This window comes from Danio rerio, chromosome 6 (assembly GCF_049306965.1).
Source record: "Danio rerio strain Tuebingen ecotype United States chromosome 6, GRCz12tu, whole genome shotgun sequence".
NCBI classification, from domain to species: Eukaryota; Metazoa; Chordata; class Actinopteri; order Cypriniformes; family Danionidae; genus Danio; species Danio rerio.
Genome location: NC_133181.1, coordinates 11,716,866 through 11,732,942, shown reverse-complemented (window position 1 = coordinate 11,732,942; position 16,077 = coordinate 11,716,866). Strand labels below are relative to the sequence as shown.

Genomic DNA, 16,077 nt, shown 5'->3' with positions numbered 1-16,077 from the left:
CAGTGGATTGGACATGAATTGAGGTATACACCTGTCTATATAAGGTCCCAGGGTTTACAGTGCATGTCAAAGCACAAACCAAGCATGAAGACAAAGGAATTGTCTGTAGACCTCCGAGACAGGATTGTCTTGAGGCACAAGACTGGGGAAGGTTACAGAAACATTTCTGCTGCTCTGAAAGTTCCAGTGAGCACAGTGACCTCCAACATCCGTAAGTGGAAGATGTTTGGAACCACCAGGACTCTTCCTAGAGCTGGCCGGCCATCTAAGCTGAGTGATCAGGGGAGAAGGGCCTTAGTCAGGGAGGTGATCAATAACCCGATGGTCACTCTGTATGAGCTTCAGCATTCGTCTGTTGAGAGAGGAGACCCTTACAGAAGGACAACCATCTGTGCAGCAGTAAACCAATCAGGCTTGTATGGTAGAGGGGCCAGACGGAAGCCACTCCACGCCTGAAATTCTGCAAAGAGGAATGGGCAAAAATTGCCAAAGACAGGTGTGCCAAGCTTGTGGCATCATATTCAAAAAGACTTGAGGCTGTAATTGCTGCCAAAGATGCATCAACAAAGTATTAAGCAAAGGCTGTGAATACTAGTGTAGATTTGATTTTTCAGGTTTTTATTTTTAATAAATTTGCAACAATTTAAAAAACTCAATATTCACATTCTCATTCTGGGACACGTTTAGTTAGCCATACCTTTTTTACATAAATAATTGCATAATAATTACATTGTTGAGATATGGATGTAGATAAGACGTCTCATTTTGCATTCTGCATCAAATTAAATTTACAAAAAAGGTATTTCACATAAATAGTTCACAATCATGTTCGATGCAAGTGCTCATTCATATAATTTTCCTCGAAATTAAATTGCAGAATATGGGTGAAATAGTGATAGATCATTATTCAGTGTAACAGTAAAATTCAAATGGTATACTTGACCAGTACCTATAAATGTATAAAATTGACAGTTCATTAATATTTTAGGGCTGCTTTGTGACAATACAGTCTTTTAATGTTTCAAATTATTCTTCTTCTAAAAATGCATGTCAATATCTATGTGTTATTTAAACTATTGTTGTTATACTGAATGACATAGTGAGTGTCTTCTGTAAATCAGGGTGAAAATGCCTAATAATTATAATAAAAAAAACACATTGTAATGTATAGGGAAAAAATAACGCTGCATATGTTTATTGCTTTGATGCTTTTTAATTCCCTTTACATATTCGACTCTTATTTATATGACTAAACAAATGTCAACATGAAGTGTAAAAGGACTTCTCAGGGCCTCCTCATCTGAGATGCAGACACAGAAAAGCTGTTATGTGATTGATGATGAGCTGGGGTTGTTTCTGCAGTGGATGCGCTGTACAGAAACTCTCACTCGGAGTATGAGCAGTACATCTATCTGGTGGCTCCTGTGTCGCTGATGCTCCTCAACCCTGTGGGCTTCGCTCTGTGTGAGATCCAGAGATGGAGACACAGCAGTGATCCAAACTACAGCAAACTGCACGTCATCTTCACCGTCACACTGCAGGTGTGTATTCATCATCATCATCATCCAGAAGTTTGTTTTTTATACAAAAAACTCATCTAGATTTAAACGGATGAGTATTATTTTTTTTTATTGTTCAGGCGATCTCCATGTCTAGCAGGATCACTTTTAGCTTTGCTTAGCATAGATCATTGAATCGGATTAGACCATTAGCATGTCATTCAAAAATGACCAAATTTTTTTCGATGATTTTCTTATTTAAAGCTTGACGATTGTGTAGTTACATTGTGTATTAAGATGGACGGAAAATGAAAAGTTGCTGTTTTTTTGGTTGATATGGAGAGGAACTACTCTTATTCCAGAGTAATAATTAAGCAACTTTACTGCTGTAGCAGGTGAAAGGATATTATGCAACACCTGAAAATAGTCCCCAGCACCAAGCCCTACACTTGCCCCACTAGTTATATTCTGTGTAATATCATTGTACCTGCAGCAGCCATGGTACAGAGGCAAATTTCTTGATTATTGCTTTACAGAAAGAGAGTATATTGTAGTTCCTACGCATATTGACATAGAAAATAGCATCTTTTCATTTTCCGTCGATCATGGTACACGCTGTCATTACAGAAGAGTCAAAACTTAAGTAGGAAATTTTGATCATTTTAGAAATGTCAGACATTTTTGAGTGAGAGGCTAATGGTCTAATCCGATTCAATGATTTATGCTAAGCTAAGCTAAAAGTGCTCCAGGGCCCGCTTTTTCAAAAGTAATCCACTAGGATTTTGCATAAGGGATTGGATCAAATCTTGAAAATGGGATTAGATCACGTAATCCAATCTTGGTTTTGATCCGGATCAAACCTTCAGTTTGGGTTTTTCAGACCTTTTTTGTAGGATTTGGATCACTTTGATCCAAAAAACCTGGATTAAACTGATCCCATCAGAAGGGTGGATTTAGCGTGGATTTCATGCCCAAAATGTAATGAAAACTTAAAAAAATTATTAAATAAAACTAAATTTGGATGATGCAGTATCTTACGAGATATACCATTTATTCATAAGGTTTTAATTTTATTTGTTCATCTGTCAGGCTATAGTGATTATAGGCTTTAACGTACTTAGCCTTTCAGTATAGGCCTACAGCAAAATAGAAAGAGTTTGGCCTCATAAAATAATCCCCCAAACAGCTGTGAAAATTTACCAAAAACAATACATTTTATTCTGTTACTAAATGATATATATAGTCCAAGGAATATATATATATATATATATATATATATATATATATATATATATATATATATATATATATATATATATATATATATATATATATATATTTATTTGAAATGAAAACTAAGAAAATTTTATAATTATTAAAATAATAATAATAATAAATAATAAAAACAAGAAAAACAACACGCCGTCCTCTTTAAGCAGTCCACTCATCTGAGACCTACAACACTGTACATTGAGGATATTTATAATAAGTTTCAAATATAGATGTAAATAAAAAAAAGACTTAATGTCAAAAACTCCACAATAAGTTCAGACTTCCTCATCTGATGTGGAGAGAGCAGCTTGTTTCTCTGCCAGACGAAGCTGTGCTTTAAGTCTCTTTTTGCAATTGTTGAAAGAGATTTTAAAAATCAGGCATTGCCATTGTTTGCATATATATCACTGATAAATATTCTAAACACAAAAATATTTTCCATTGAGATGAATATATATATATATATATATATATATATGTATATATATATATATATATATTCATCTCAATGGAAAATATTTTTGTGTTTAGAATATTTATCAGTGATGCATGCAATGATTACAGAATAACAAAAAAATGCAAAGAATGGCAATGCCTGATTTTTGAAATCACTTTCAACAATTGCAAAAAGAGACTGGGCATAAGTTCATCTTCATCTGGCAAAGAAACAACTGACTCTGACTCAGACAAGCTGCTCCCTCCACATCAGATGAGGAAGTCTGACATTATTGTGGAGGTTTCAACATTGTCTTTTTTTTATTTAATACATCTATATTCGAAACTTACTATAAATATCCTCAATGTACAGTGTTGTAGATCTCAGATGAGTGGACTGCTGGAAGAGGATGGGGTGGGTTTTTTCCTGCTTTTATTATTTATTATTATAATTATTTTATTATTTATAAAATTTTCTTAGTTTTCATTTCAAATAAAAATAAAGTTATATTCTAGTTGTTGCTCTTCTAGTTGTTGGCTATTCTAGTTGTTGCTCTTTACATAGGCCTATCTATCCATCTACATTGTGATTAAGCACTGGTAATCCAGATTTAGTGATCCTGAAAAGTTCCTATCCGGATCAGATTGATCCAATACAATGTTGCTTTAAAAAACTGGCTTAAAAAGTAAGCTGGATTACGTGATCACGGATCGCAAAAACAGGATTACTAAATCCGGATCAATTTTATCCGGATTAAACCTTTTAAAAAACCGGGCCCTGGAGATCAAAAATGGTAAAACTCAACTGTTTAGATCTAGGAGATGTGGAAGTTAACTCTATTTTCTGCTTTTTTTAAATCCTTTTCCTCTGTTTTCAGGTTTTGAAGAACCCAATAGTCTTCATGGTTATGGTTGGAATTGTCTCTCATTTTGTGTTTGGAGGACGAGTGCCTGTTTTGCTGGGAGAGTTTGTTGATGGACTGGCAGACTCCTTTGGAGGGGCGGCTCTCTTTTATTTGGGCCTGAACATGGTGGGACAGATGAGCAAACTCACGCGTTCCACTGGCGTCTCCCTCATCCTGCTCATCACTGCCAAACTGTGAGTGAAAGAAGGCTGAATGTGAAGTGTTGTGGCTTCATGGCCTGTTTGACTAATTGACTGTAGTTTTGAACTCCACGCTGTTTAGAGCAGGGGTGCTCAATCCTGTTCCTGGAGATCTACCTTTAGCTCCTACCCTGATCAAACCCACCTGAACCAATTAATTAGGACCTGAAATCCACTTGATAATTACAGACAGGTGTGTTTGATAAGGGTAGCAACTGAAATCTGCAGGAAGGTAGATCTCCAGGAACAGGATTGGCCACCCCTGGTTTAGAGCTATTCGTGATTGTGCTAGTTAAAATAACCAATCCCTTCAGACATACATATAAACACATTGATAATTCCATAAGTCATTTGTTTTTCAACCCTGTTCATGGAGACACACCAACAGTATATACACTAACTGAGTAAAGTCTTGTCGCCGATCCAAGTTTTAGGAACAATAAATAATAACTTGACTTCTAGTTGATGATTTGGGATCAGAAGTGGCTAATATGAAAGGCAAAGGCCTCTAGATTACTCTTATTTTACCAGAATAAAATATGATCATGCCTTGATTTTTAATGATTTAATTAGGACAGTTAGGTCTGATTTATCTTAGACAAAAGTCTTGTCACTGCACAGAAATAATGTGCAGTATACAATATAACGACATGTTTTAAAGAAGTAATATTGTGTTTGACTCTCATGAGTTTGGAGGACTGCGTCCATACATCTCTGCAATGACTCAAATAACAAATAAAAGTAATGCTTTCTCCTTCATTTTACCCCAGTCATGCTCAATAATGTTCATGTCTGGTGACTGGGCTATCCAATCTAGGAGCACCTTGACCTTCTTTGCTTTCAGGAACTTATTAAAAATATGAACTTGGTTCTAATACGTTTAGCTGTGAAACAGGCAAGATACATCATTTGAAAGACTACGTCAAATTTATTTATGATTAATACATAAACCTGATCACTGTGTATTCATTCATTCATTACGTTTTCTTCAACTTAGTCTCTATTTCAGTGGTCACCACAGCCGAATGAACCTCTAACTATTCCAGAATATGTTTTATGTAGTAGATGCCCTTCCAGCCACAACCCAGTATTGGGGAAAACACCAATACACACTCACATTCACACATATACACTACGGACCATTTTAGTTTATTCAATTGATCTATAGCACATGTCGTTGGAATATAGGGGAAACTGGAGCACCCAGAGGAAACCCACATGGACACAGGGAGAACATGCAAATTCCACACAGAAATACCAACTAACCCAGCCAGAGGCAACAGTGCTTACCACTGAGCCACCGTGCCGCCTCACGGTGTATTTAAATGGATAATTCACCCCAAAATGACAATTCTGTTGTCTTTTTCTCACCTTCCACTAGTTTCAAACGATTTGAGTTTCTTTCTTCTGTTAAACATAACAAAGAACATATTTTGAAGACTCTTTCCAATATCTTCTTTCATGTTTACCAGAAACAGAAACTCATAAACCTCATTTGAGGCTGAGTAAATGCTGAGTAAATGTACATTTTTGGGTGAACTATCCCTTTAAGACAAATGTGGTTTATTAGTAACTATAACATATAATAATATTTTGTTTTTCTCTTACTTTTACTCTGCATATTTATTTTTTACCAGCAAATATTCATGTTTATTATTTCTGTTTAATCTGTATAATGCAAATGAATGTAAGTTTTAAACACAATTACAAAAATCATGAATATTAAATAAATGTTTTTTAAAAGTTGTTGCATGCAATGTAGGCAAATCTCTGATGGCGTGTTTGTGTTTTACAGACTGGTTATGCCTTTGATGTGCAGAGACATGGTGGAGCTGTTAGATGCTGGTAACTCCAGCTCAGCCAATCACTCCAGCTTATCTGATTATGCTTTCCTTTATGGAGTTTTCCCCACCGCTCCCAGTGTGGCCATCTACGCTGCGCAGTACAACATGGAGCTGGAGGTGGTAAGCAATAAATGAATCACTCCAATTATTGATGCTTTGTAACATTTGTCCGACAGAAATCAGAGTGTCTCTCTGTGTGTGTGTGTGTGTGTGTGTGTGTGTGTGCGTGTGTGTGTGTGTGTGTGTGTGTGTGTGTGTGGCAGGTGACCTCTGGTATGGTAATCAGCACGTTCCTGTCGGCGCCCATCATGTATGTGTCTGCATGGCTTTTGACCATTCCATGGATGGAGGCCTCGTTCCTGGTGAAGGAGCTGCAGGACGTCAGCTTTAACATCAGCATTGTCTGTCTGATAGCACTGGTGAGTGTGTATGTGGGTTTCTCTCTTTTCTATTCTGGTGCATATCTGTTTCTAAACAATTTTGGTTTATGAACTAGTATTATTTTTAGCTATTCTTTTCTGTTTTTATTTAAAAAAATATATAATAATCAAATATAAATCAAATGGTGTAAAATTAGATTATTATAAAATTACATACACACACACACACACACACACACACACACACACACACACACACACACACACACACACACACACACACACACACACTTGTGGGCTAAAAAAAAAATTAGAAGGGGAACCCTTGGATTTGCTATAGCCCCAGGGTCCAATGTGTTCTTAATCCGGCCCTGCCCGCATTTGCATACATACACTGTACAAAACAAACAACAAATCAACACAAAAACACTTTCAAAGAAGAGAATTGCATATTTATGTAATTTTATGCATTTATGCATTTAATATTTATGTGTTTTATTAACTATGATGACTTCTGCTAAGAAACCTGAACATGTGAAAATGGTCTATTCTATTCTATTCTATTCTATTCTATTCTACTCTATTCTATTCTATTCTATGACATGGTTCCTTTCTGTTCCCTCTTGTTTACTTCTCATTCTCTACCTTCCTATTTCTGTTCTGTTCTATAATTTTTCCTCTCTTTCAAAGTTTCCTATGGTTCATGGCTGATTTTATCCTATGTGGTTGTTTACTTTTGTCTATTCGATTCGATTCGATTCTATTCGATTCTATTCTATTGGACTGTAGGGGAAACCGAAGCACCCGGAAAAAACCCATGCGAATGCAGGGAGAACATGCAAATTTCACACAGAAACGCCAACTGACCCAGCCGAAGCTCGAACCAGCGACCTTCTTGCTTTGAGGCGACAGCACTACCTATTGTGCCGCCGTGTTGCCCTCTATTCTATTCTATTCTGGTCTATTGCAGATTGCTATTAGTGTTGAATGATGTGGTTTAATGCGTAACCAACATACATAGGAATGTTTAGAGGCTTAGAAATCAAAGGGTTTACATAAAAAAAAAAATGAAATGTCTGATCCATAAAACAGAGGGATACAGAATCTGGATAAATAAATGTTTAAGGGTGTGTGTTTATATTTGTGTGTGTGTGTGTGTGTGTGTTGTAGGTTTGGACCCTTGCTGTCATGCTACTTAGTAAGAAGTTTCGGAGGATGCCACATATGTTTGCCACAAATCTGTTTTTAGCACAGGTACATAATCTATACATACATCTCTTTCTCTACACACAGTTGAAATAAAAAAAAAAACTGGAAGGAATTTTTCAAAGCATTTCCGATAATATTTTTTCCTCTGGAGAAAGTCTCATTTGTTCTATTTCAGCTAGAATAAAAGCTCTTTTTAATGTTTTTAAAAAATATTTCAAGGTCAATATTATTAGCCCCCTTAAGCTATATTTATCTTTTTATTTAAAAAGTCCTTTACCCTTAAAAAGTCATCAAACTAAAATGTGATCTTTATTTTTATCTGTTCTGCAGCTCCTAGCTTGTATGTCGATGCTCTTTTGGAAGTTTGTCCTAAAGCAGGGCAGCGTATTTGGCCAAATTCTCACCTTTACACTACTTTATGGATCTCTCTACAGCACCTACGTGTGGACCGGTAACAAATCCTCATAATGTCATTATAATGTGATAATGTCGTTTTCATTGTGTGATTTTAGACATTTTGTTTATGTTGTGGAGTTGTAGAGATGTTTAGCAGTTGTGTAGATATTGTGTTGTAGGTCTTTTGGCGTTCTCACTTACTTTACTGGGCAGAAATGAAAACTTGAAAGTGAAACCCATTGTGTTCATCATCTTTGGATGGGGGTGAGTGTGTATATAATGTGGTTTAAATACACTACCTGACAAAAGTCTTGTCGTCGATTCCAGTTGTAAGAGCAACAAACAATAACTTGACTTTTAGTTGATCGTATGAAAAAGTGGCAGAAGGTAGATTTTTTCAGATGAATCATGTGTTGAACTGCATCCCAATCATCACAAATACTGCAGAAGACCTACTGGAACCTGTATGGACCCAAGATTCTTACAGAAATCAGTCAAGTTTGGTGAAGAACAAATCATAGTTTTGGGTTATATTCAGTATGGGGGCGTGCAAGAGATCTGCAGAGTGAATGGCAACATCATCAGCCTAAGGCAGGGGTCAGCAACCCATGGCTCTAGAGCCGCATGCGGCTCTTTAGCACTGCCCTTGTGGCTCCCTGGAGCTTTTTCAAAAATGTTTGAAAATGGAAAAAGATGGGGGAGGTTAATATATTTTTTTGTTTTAATATGATTTCTATAGGAGGACAAACATGTTTAACGTTTTCAAATGCTGTCAAAGTGTGTAGAATTAATATTTAATTTCAACATTTCTGTCAGCGAAGATTTGCCTCATAGCCTGCGACACACGTTTCTATCTGCAGGGTTGTTCACAGTTCACAGATAGTGACTACATGAAGGAGTCATTCATCAACATATTAGAACACCTATTTGCAAACTTTAAAAACAAAACCAAGATAATACAAAAAAATAAAGACATACCTTTCTCCGCTAAGACAGTGAAGGAAAGGGCTATTAAAATGGTAGGTAACATAACCGATCAGCAAACCAAGGACATTAATTCAGTGCCAGCATACTCAATTGCCTGTGATGTGACCGATATTCAATGCGCTTTTATGCAGGTATGTGAACTCTGATGGGCCGCAAGAAGAAATGATCGAATTAATACCTCTGAAAGACCAGAGGCTGTGCTGAAGTGTTTAAATGACAACTAAATAAACACCAACCACCTGATTTCAGTGGCTATTTAATCATGTAGTGCTCATTATGTATTTGTAGCCAATTTAGTCATTTTTATAGTAGGCTAATATAGCTAATATAGATACATACAGCATGTGTTTCCTTCCTTATAAGGCTTATATAAGGCTTTACATTTTTTGTGGCTCCAGACATATTTGTTTTTTTGTTTTTTTGGTCCAATATGGCTCTTTCAACATTTTGGGTTGCCGACCCCAGGCCTAAGGTATCAAGACATTTGTGCTGCCCATTAAAGTGCCCAAACCACAGGAGAGTCTAAATCCTTCAGCTGGACAGCGCTCCTTCTCATACTTCAGCCTCCACAAGAAAGTTTCTGAAAGCAAAGAAGGTCAAGGTGCTCCAAGATTGGCCAGCCCAATCACCAGATATGAAAATTATTAAGCATGTCTTGGATAAGATGAAGGTGAAAGACGAATACAAAGACTCTTGATGAGCTCTGGGAGTCCTGCAAGAAAGCTTTCTTTGGCATTCCAGATGACTTTATTAATAAGTTATTTGAGTCATTGCAGAGATTTGGATGCAGACCTCCAAGCTCATGGGAGTCAGACACAATATTAATTCTTCCACTGCACCATGACTTTATATTCTTTACTGTACATTATTTCTGTTGAGTGACAAGACTTTTGTCTAAGCAAAGTCAGACCTTACTGTCTTAATGAAATAATTAAAACTCAAGGCATGATCATTTTTTTTTTTTTTTTGCTAAAATAAGAGTAATCTAGAGGCCTTTGCCTTTCACATAAGCCATTCTGATACCACATGATCAACTAGAACTCAAGTTATTATTTGTTGTTCTTAAAACTTGGATTGGCGACAAGACTTTTATCAGGTAGTGTATATCTGTGTATTAATTCTTTCGAAAATGAATCTAATGTTGTGTTTAAGAGGATTACGCTTTGAAACTGACACAAAATTATACAGCAGAACGTTTATAAATCATAATCTTTTGTGTTTCAATCCTTTGTGTGAACTATTTAGAATTCCTTTTCTGACTGTGGGCGGGCTGCTTATGATCGGACAAAGAATGAGTGACAGCTTAGACCCCGCCTTCTTTTATGGCAGTGGGCAGGTAGGTTGTAGCAGTTATTCGCAAGTTCATAAATGATGAATTTACATTTAACTCTACCTCTGTCTATCTCACCCAATCAGATTGTGTCCACCGTGGTGGTTTTAGGCTTCAGTATTGTGCTGGGTGGTCTGTCTCTGATGGGATTGAGTCGGGGGGCTCAGGAGGAGCAGAGTTATCAGGCCTTAGATCAAAACTCCATCACAGGTGCATCAGAAAATTCCAGACACCTCCAGACAGAGAACCAGAATTCTTCTGATGTGGATCAAACACACACAAACACAGGTAGATTCAGCATATACAGATGAAGTCAGAATTATTAGCCCTCCTGTATATTTTCCCCCAACTTCTGTTTAACAGAAATAAGATTATTTTCAACACATTTCTAAACATAATAGTTGTAAAAAATGATTTATAATAACTGATTTATTTACTTTGCCATGATGACAGTAAATAATATTTGACTAGATATTTTATAGACACTTCTATACAGCATAAAGTGACATTTACAGGCTTAACTAGGTTAATTAGGCAAGTCATTGTATAACAATGGTTTGTTCTATAGACAATCAAAAAAATATTGCTTAAGGGGTAATATTTACCTTAAATGGTTTTTAAAAAAATTCAATAAAACAAATAAGACTTTCTTCAGAAGAAAAAATATTTATCAAAAATACTGTGAAAGATTTCTTGCTCTTTTAAACATCATTTGGGAAACATTACAAAAAGAATCAAAATTCACTTCAACTGTATTTATATTTATGGCAAGTTGTAGCATTCTATAAAATGCACCAGTATATTTTTGTCATGTTATTAGTACTTATATTTTTAGAGCCTTCAATAAGTACTAGTATGTGTTCATTAGATATGCTATTTGTGCGTATTCTGTAGTGTTAGTACCGTTTAAAAGTATGCTAGTATTTCTTCATTAGATACTAGTATACGTTTAATACAGTGGTTCTCAACTGGTTTGGCCATGGGACCAACATTTTTACATTGTCATCAACCCACGACCCAAATTTTTAGGAACTATAATATAATTTTAGGAATTATAATTAATTTGTATTTATTTGTTAACATACAGAAGTAGTGACAGATAAATCATAAGGAAACCACCAAGACTTACAAATAAACAATATTTTATTATTGTCATTTAACAAAATGTCTCAAATTATAGAAATATTACAAAGTAAAAACGACAAATGCTTGGTTTCTAAAAGTGCTCTTGTGAGCGCACATCACTACATATGACACACTGAGGTTTTAAACCTTTTTTTGTCATCAATATATGTAAATCCACACTTTATATATTCGGTGTCAAACTCCCGCTTCAACATATTTGTTGCTATAATTAAATAAAATTTTTCATGTCAAACGGTACAGTTGTCACTCGCGCATTTCAAAATAAAAGTCTTGTATTAGCAAAATAAGTAAAAAAATTAACATTTGTTGTTTTTTTTGACCACACACGCTGTGTGAAAATGTTCCCCCACCAGTTGAGAAACACTGGTTTAAGATATAATAATAGTTATTTGTTAGGTACTAGTTCTTAGAAACTAGTATAAATCGTTATTAGTAAAAATTCTTATTCTACCAGTCATAATGGCCATTGTTCAGCTTAATAAAAAACATATTACTAAAATAAATATCTGGTATCTACAGTAGTAAACCTAGGCTGACATGTTCTGAATAAGTACTAGTATCTGTTTAATAGGTACATGTGACTAATTAATAAATACTCGTATTTTAACAAGGTATTAGTATCTAAAGAATAAGCACTAGTTGCTAAAAAGTGAAAATTTTTAATGTAAAAGATACGAATTGCTAAAAACAATGTAGTACTAGTACAACGAAAATATATACTACTGTGATTTAAATTAAATGTTTAAACTGATTGCAGTAGAATATCTGCATATATTTAATGAGCAGCAGCAAAACAGCTAACTCTGGAACATAGATATAAATATTAGATGTCGCCTACCCTGTTGGTGTTGTAAATTGGAAGAAATGCGTCAATAGAGCCGCCATTTTCATACAGGGTAGCTCTCCATTAAAATGAATGCGAGACCAAGGTGCAGTGGAGGACTGTGGCCATTCAGAGCCAGAGAAATACACAAATATGCATATATCTATGATCAGGAGTTTACCCAGTGGTCATTATGCAAATATTTTTTTAAATTACGAAAATTTAGATTTTTCATTACTTTTCTACATTAATGGATAAGTGACTGCACGGGCATTCCTGACAAAGAGCAAATGTTTGTGTGCATGGAAATGTTTCTGGCACTGCAACATCTTGTTGTCATATTTCATTTACATTGTTTGCTTAGTTTATTCAACAAAACTACCATAAGCTTAGTATTTAGTGTGAGTTGGTGCTACTTTGCCTTATAGTGAATGCAGTAAGTGTATTTATCATCAGTAACGTTACCTGTTTAGCACAAAAGATCATTACATACAAAAGCGTAAAAAACTAAATCGTACCTATGAAATGTTCTGCCTTTGTGCTTTGTTTTCTTTGTTTGCTCGTCATTACACCCGTACACAGCGCTAAACTCCAGCATCTTCACGTAGTAACACTGTCTTGACTAGTGCGGTTGAATGACATTTGTCCTGGGAGCACTGTACAAATGTGGCGGCGCTATTGACCCATGCTCAGGGTCCGTATGTGATATCTAGTGTATATATCTATGACTATGGAATACTGTAGTTATCCTTAAAATAAACATTCATCAATATACTCCACCTTGTGTCATTCCAAACATGCTTGGCCCTGTCTGGAGTACAAAATGCAGTTTTTAATGTTGATAAGTTTTTTCAATGTGCTTAAAGATGAACCATGTGCCAGTTCTTAGTCAATATCTTTGCTGAGCGTTTACTGCAATTTTTCAAAATAGTTACAAACATGTAACCAATCCTATCAACTTACAGATGTTTGTTGCAGTGAACCCATGCCAGATATGATAGCCGGGCATCTGAACGACTCACCAGTGCCTTCAGCAGGTGAGTTTTTTTTTGTTTTTGTTTCTATTCTTACACTTACCAAGTCATTAAATGAATAGTTCACCCAAAAATGAAGCTTTACTCACAATTTGCTCACTGTAAGGTGGTTTCAAACCTTTATGAATGTATTTTTCTGTTGAACAAAATATAATATATTATATTTTAAATAATGTTGGAAACTGCTAACCATGGGCATCCATAATAATTTACTCTTCCTCTATTGTTCAACAAAATGAAAATATTTTGAAAGATTCCTGTGAGGGATGGATTCAGGGATAGAGTAGGTCAATATGTATTGAGTGTGTCATTGTGCTAATCTTATAAGATACGATACTGATTTAATTCAGAATCGTAATTCAAACAAAAGTGACTCTAGATTAGATTCAAATGTTTCATTCACACAATTCATTTTTGGGTAAAACATCTGAAGTCAGGGTAGTGATTTTATTCACGGCACCTCATGCTAATACTACAGTTTCACATTAAATCATAACCAATCAAATGCTCTCTAGTATCTGACATGCCCCGCCCCTTTCAAAAGGCTTTCCTTATTTGCTTTTCATTTGATGCGCTTCAGCTCAACCCCTCTCACGGGCAGAGCGATGATAAAACAAAACGTTTTTATCTGCTTTTTTAAAAAGGGGAGGAGCTACACTATGTCCCACCCTCTCTTCATGTTTTAGTTGAGATTATGTCAAACACTAAATAAAAATGCACATTTCGAAGCACTTCACAGCACCTTTAAGGCAAATGTGGCTCATGGTTGCTTAGCAATGACAGACACCTCAAAATCGCAAGCTCTGGTGCACAAGAGATGTGTTTAGATGATTGAGCTCGAAAACCACTCACACAAATATACAGTAGTTATTAAAGTGTTAGGGGTGGGGCCATGCTTGGTGGTTCCATTGCGTTATCGAGCCATTGTTTTAGTCCCGCCCTAAAAATACTGAACACAGAACGGATCCGAGTTGGGTACATTTATAGAGCAGCAAATGGGAGAGTACTTTGAATATTTAGTTTTTAATCCTATTTGCTCAAATAATAAAAGAAAAACGGTAACACTTTACAATAAGGTTCATTAGTTAATGCATTTACTAACATGAACGAATCATGAACAACACATGTACAGCATTTATTAATCATAATTGAACATTTACTAATGCATTATTAACATCCAAGTCTATGCTTGTTAACATTAGTTAATGCACCGTGAGTTAACATGAACTAACAATGAACTACTGTATTTTCATTAACTAATGTTAACTAACACGTACAAATACAGTAGTAAATGCATTTTTCATTGTTTGTTCATGTTAGTAAATGCATTAATTAACATTAACTAATGAACCTTGTTGTGAAGTGTGACCAGAAAAACAAAGAGAAGAACATCCAATTTACTGTCCTGTCCATAGACATTTCATTACAAACACCTATAATTAGTTTTTTGTAACGCAAAGATGATATAATACAAAGTATATCTTTATAAATGTACATAAATTAAACAAAAATCAAGATATTAAAAACTTTTAAGGACCATTAAATGGGGTTCATTGGTGAAAAACTGTTTAACTCCACAATTCAGTACTACATGCATCTGAGTCTTTGTAGGTAGAGTCGGAGCATTTCTCAAAATACTCTTCACCGGTATATTAAGTGTTGCTTGATTGGACATAAGAGAGTGTTTCTGTTGTAGGGATTGTCCTGGGCGAGTCATCAAGCTCTTTGCGTGTGCAGGAGGAGAGGCAAATTGCTCGACATGTGCTCCTCTGTCTGCTGCTCATCGTCAGCATGCTTGCTGTATGTCCACCCCACATGTAAAAAATACACATGCATATGTTGATCAGCTGATCTTGCATTTGGGACTGTTTATTTGTTTATTTCAGAACCTGTCCAGCTGCCTGTGGTGGTTGTTCAGTGCTGATCCAGGACGACTTTACCTCGAGCTGCAGTTTTTTTGCGCTGTAGCCAATTATGGACAGGTGAACACGTCTCATTGTAGATGCATATGAAGAGCTACTGTAAAAAAAAGATTCAAATAATTCTAATACTTTTTCTCCACCAGGGCTTTGTTTCCTTTGGTATTTTTGGCTTGGATGAGCACCTTATTATTCTTCCATTCAGAAAGAGGTAAATCAGTTATAAATGTAGACTTGTAAAGTGGCAGTTTTGGATCGTCTCGTCAGCTGTGCTGTGTGTCTGTAGGCTGGCGGCTCTGTGTGGTTTCAGTCAGGAGGAAAACCTTGAGCCTTCTGCTGTTCCTGAGGAAATTCGACTGACCTGCACTCAGTTTGTGAGATACCACAAAGATCAGTGCGTTCAGGATATTGTTCGCAACAGAGGGTGAGAAATCAGGAACAAAATGTCTTGATGTGTTTTTTAGGCTACGTTCACACTGCAAGGCTTAGTGCTCAAATTAAATATTTAGAAATCCAACTAAAATAAACTGTCATATAGGATTTCACTTCGTAAAGGACTGGCTGAGATGCTCCAACAAACTGAATAGTCCCTCAGAAGACACATCTTAACACTTTTTTTTTGTTAAATTATGTATGTATATATATATATATATATATATATATATATATATATATATATATATATATTTATAAAACAC

General features: G+C 35.6%; 1 protein-coding gene across 11 annotated transcripts in view; it reads left to right on the top strand.

The window, feature by feature from the left end:
• The window catches only part of gpr155b (G protein-coupled receptor 155b), a 698,693-nt gene that overhangs the window by 6,183 nt on the left and 676,433 nt on the right, over positions 1 to 16,077 (top strand). For 4 of the 11 annotated variants that reach the window (XR_012407656.1, XR_012407655.1, XM_073953696.1 and 1 more), the window contains exons 3-16: positions 1,363 to 1,541; positions 4,085 to 4,305; positions 6,107 to 6,275; positions 6,419 to 6,574; positions 7,706 to 7,789; positions 8,075 to 8,195; positions 8,320 to 8,404; positions 10,373 to 10,463; positions 10,544 to 10,745; positions 13,392 to 13,463; positions 15,157 to 15,260; positions 15,347 to 15,442; positions 15,526 to 15,590; positions 15,666 to 15,803. Coding sequence is in view for 7 of the 11 variants with exons in the window: in XM_073953696.1 (XP_073809797.1) it covers positions 1,363 to 1,541; positions 4,085 to 4,305; positions 6,107 to 6,275; positions 6,419 to 6,574; positions 7,706 to 7,789; positions 8,075 to 8,195; positions 8,320 to 8,404; positions 10,373 to 10,463; positions 10,544 to 10,745; positions 13,392 to 13,463; positions 15,157 to 15,260; positions 15,347 to 15,442; positions 15,526 to 15,590; positions 15,666 to 15,803 (1,783 nt within the window). In the remaining 4 variants the exon portion in view is untranslated. Of the gene's footprint in view, positions 1 to 1,362; positions 1,542 to 4,084; positions 4,306 to 6,106; positions 6,276 to 6,418; positions 6,575 to 7,705; positions 7,790 to 8,074; positions 8,196 to 8,284; positions 8,405 to 10,372; positions 10,464 to 10,543; positions 12,221 to 13,391; positions 13,464 to 15,156; positions 15,261 to 15,346; positions 15,443 to 15,525; positions 15,591 to 15,665; positions 15,804 to 16,077 lie in introns of all 11 variants that reach the window. The other 7 variants (XM_073953693.1, XM_073953697.1, XM_073953694.1 and 4 more) reach the window with 4 other exon arrangements.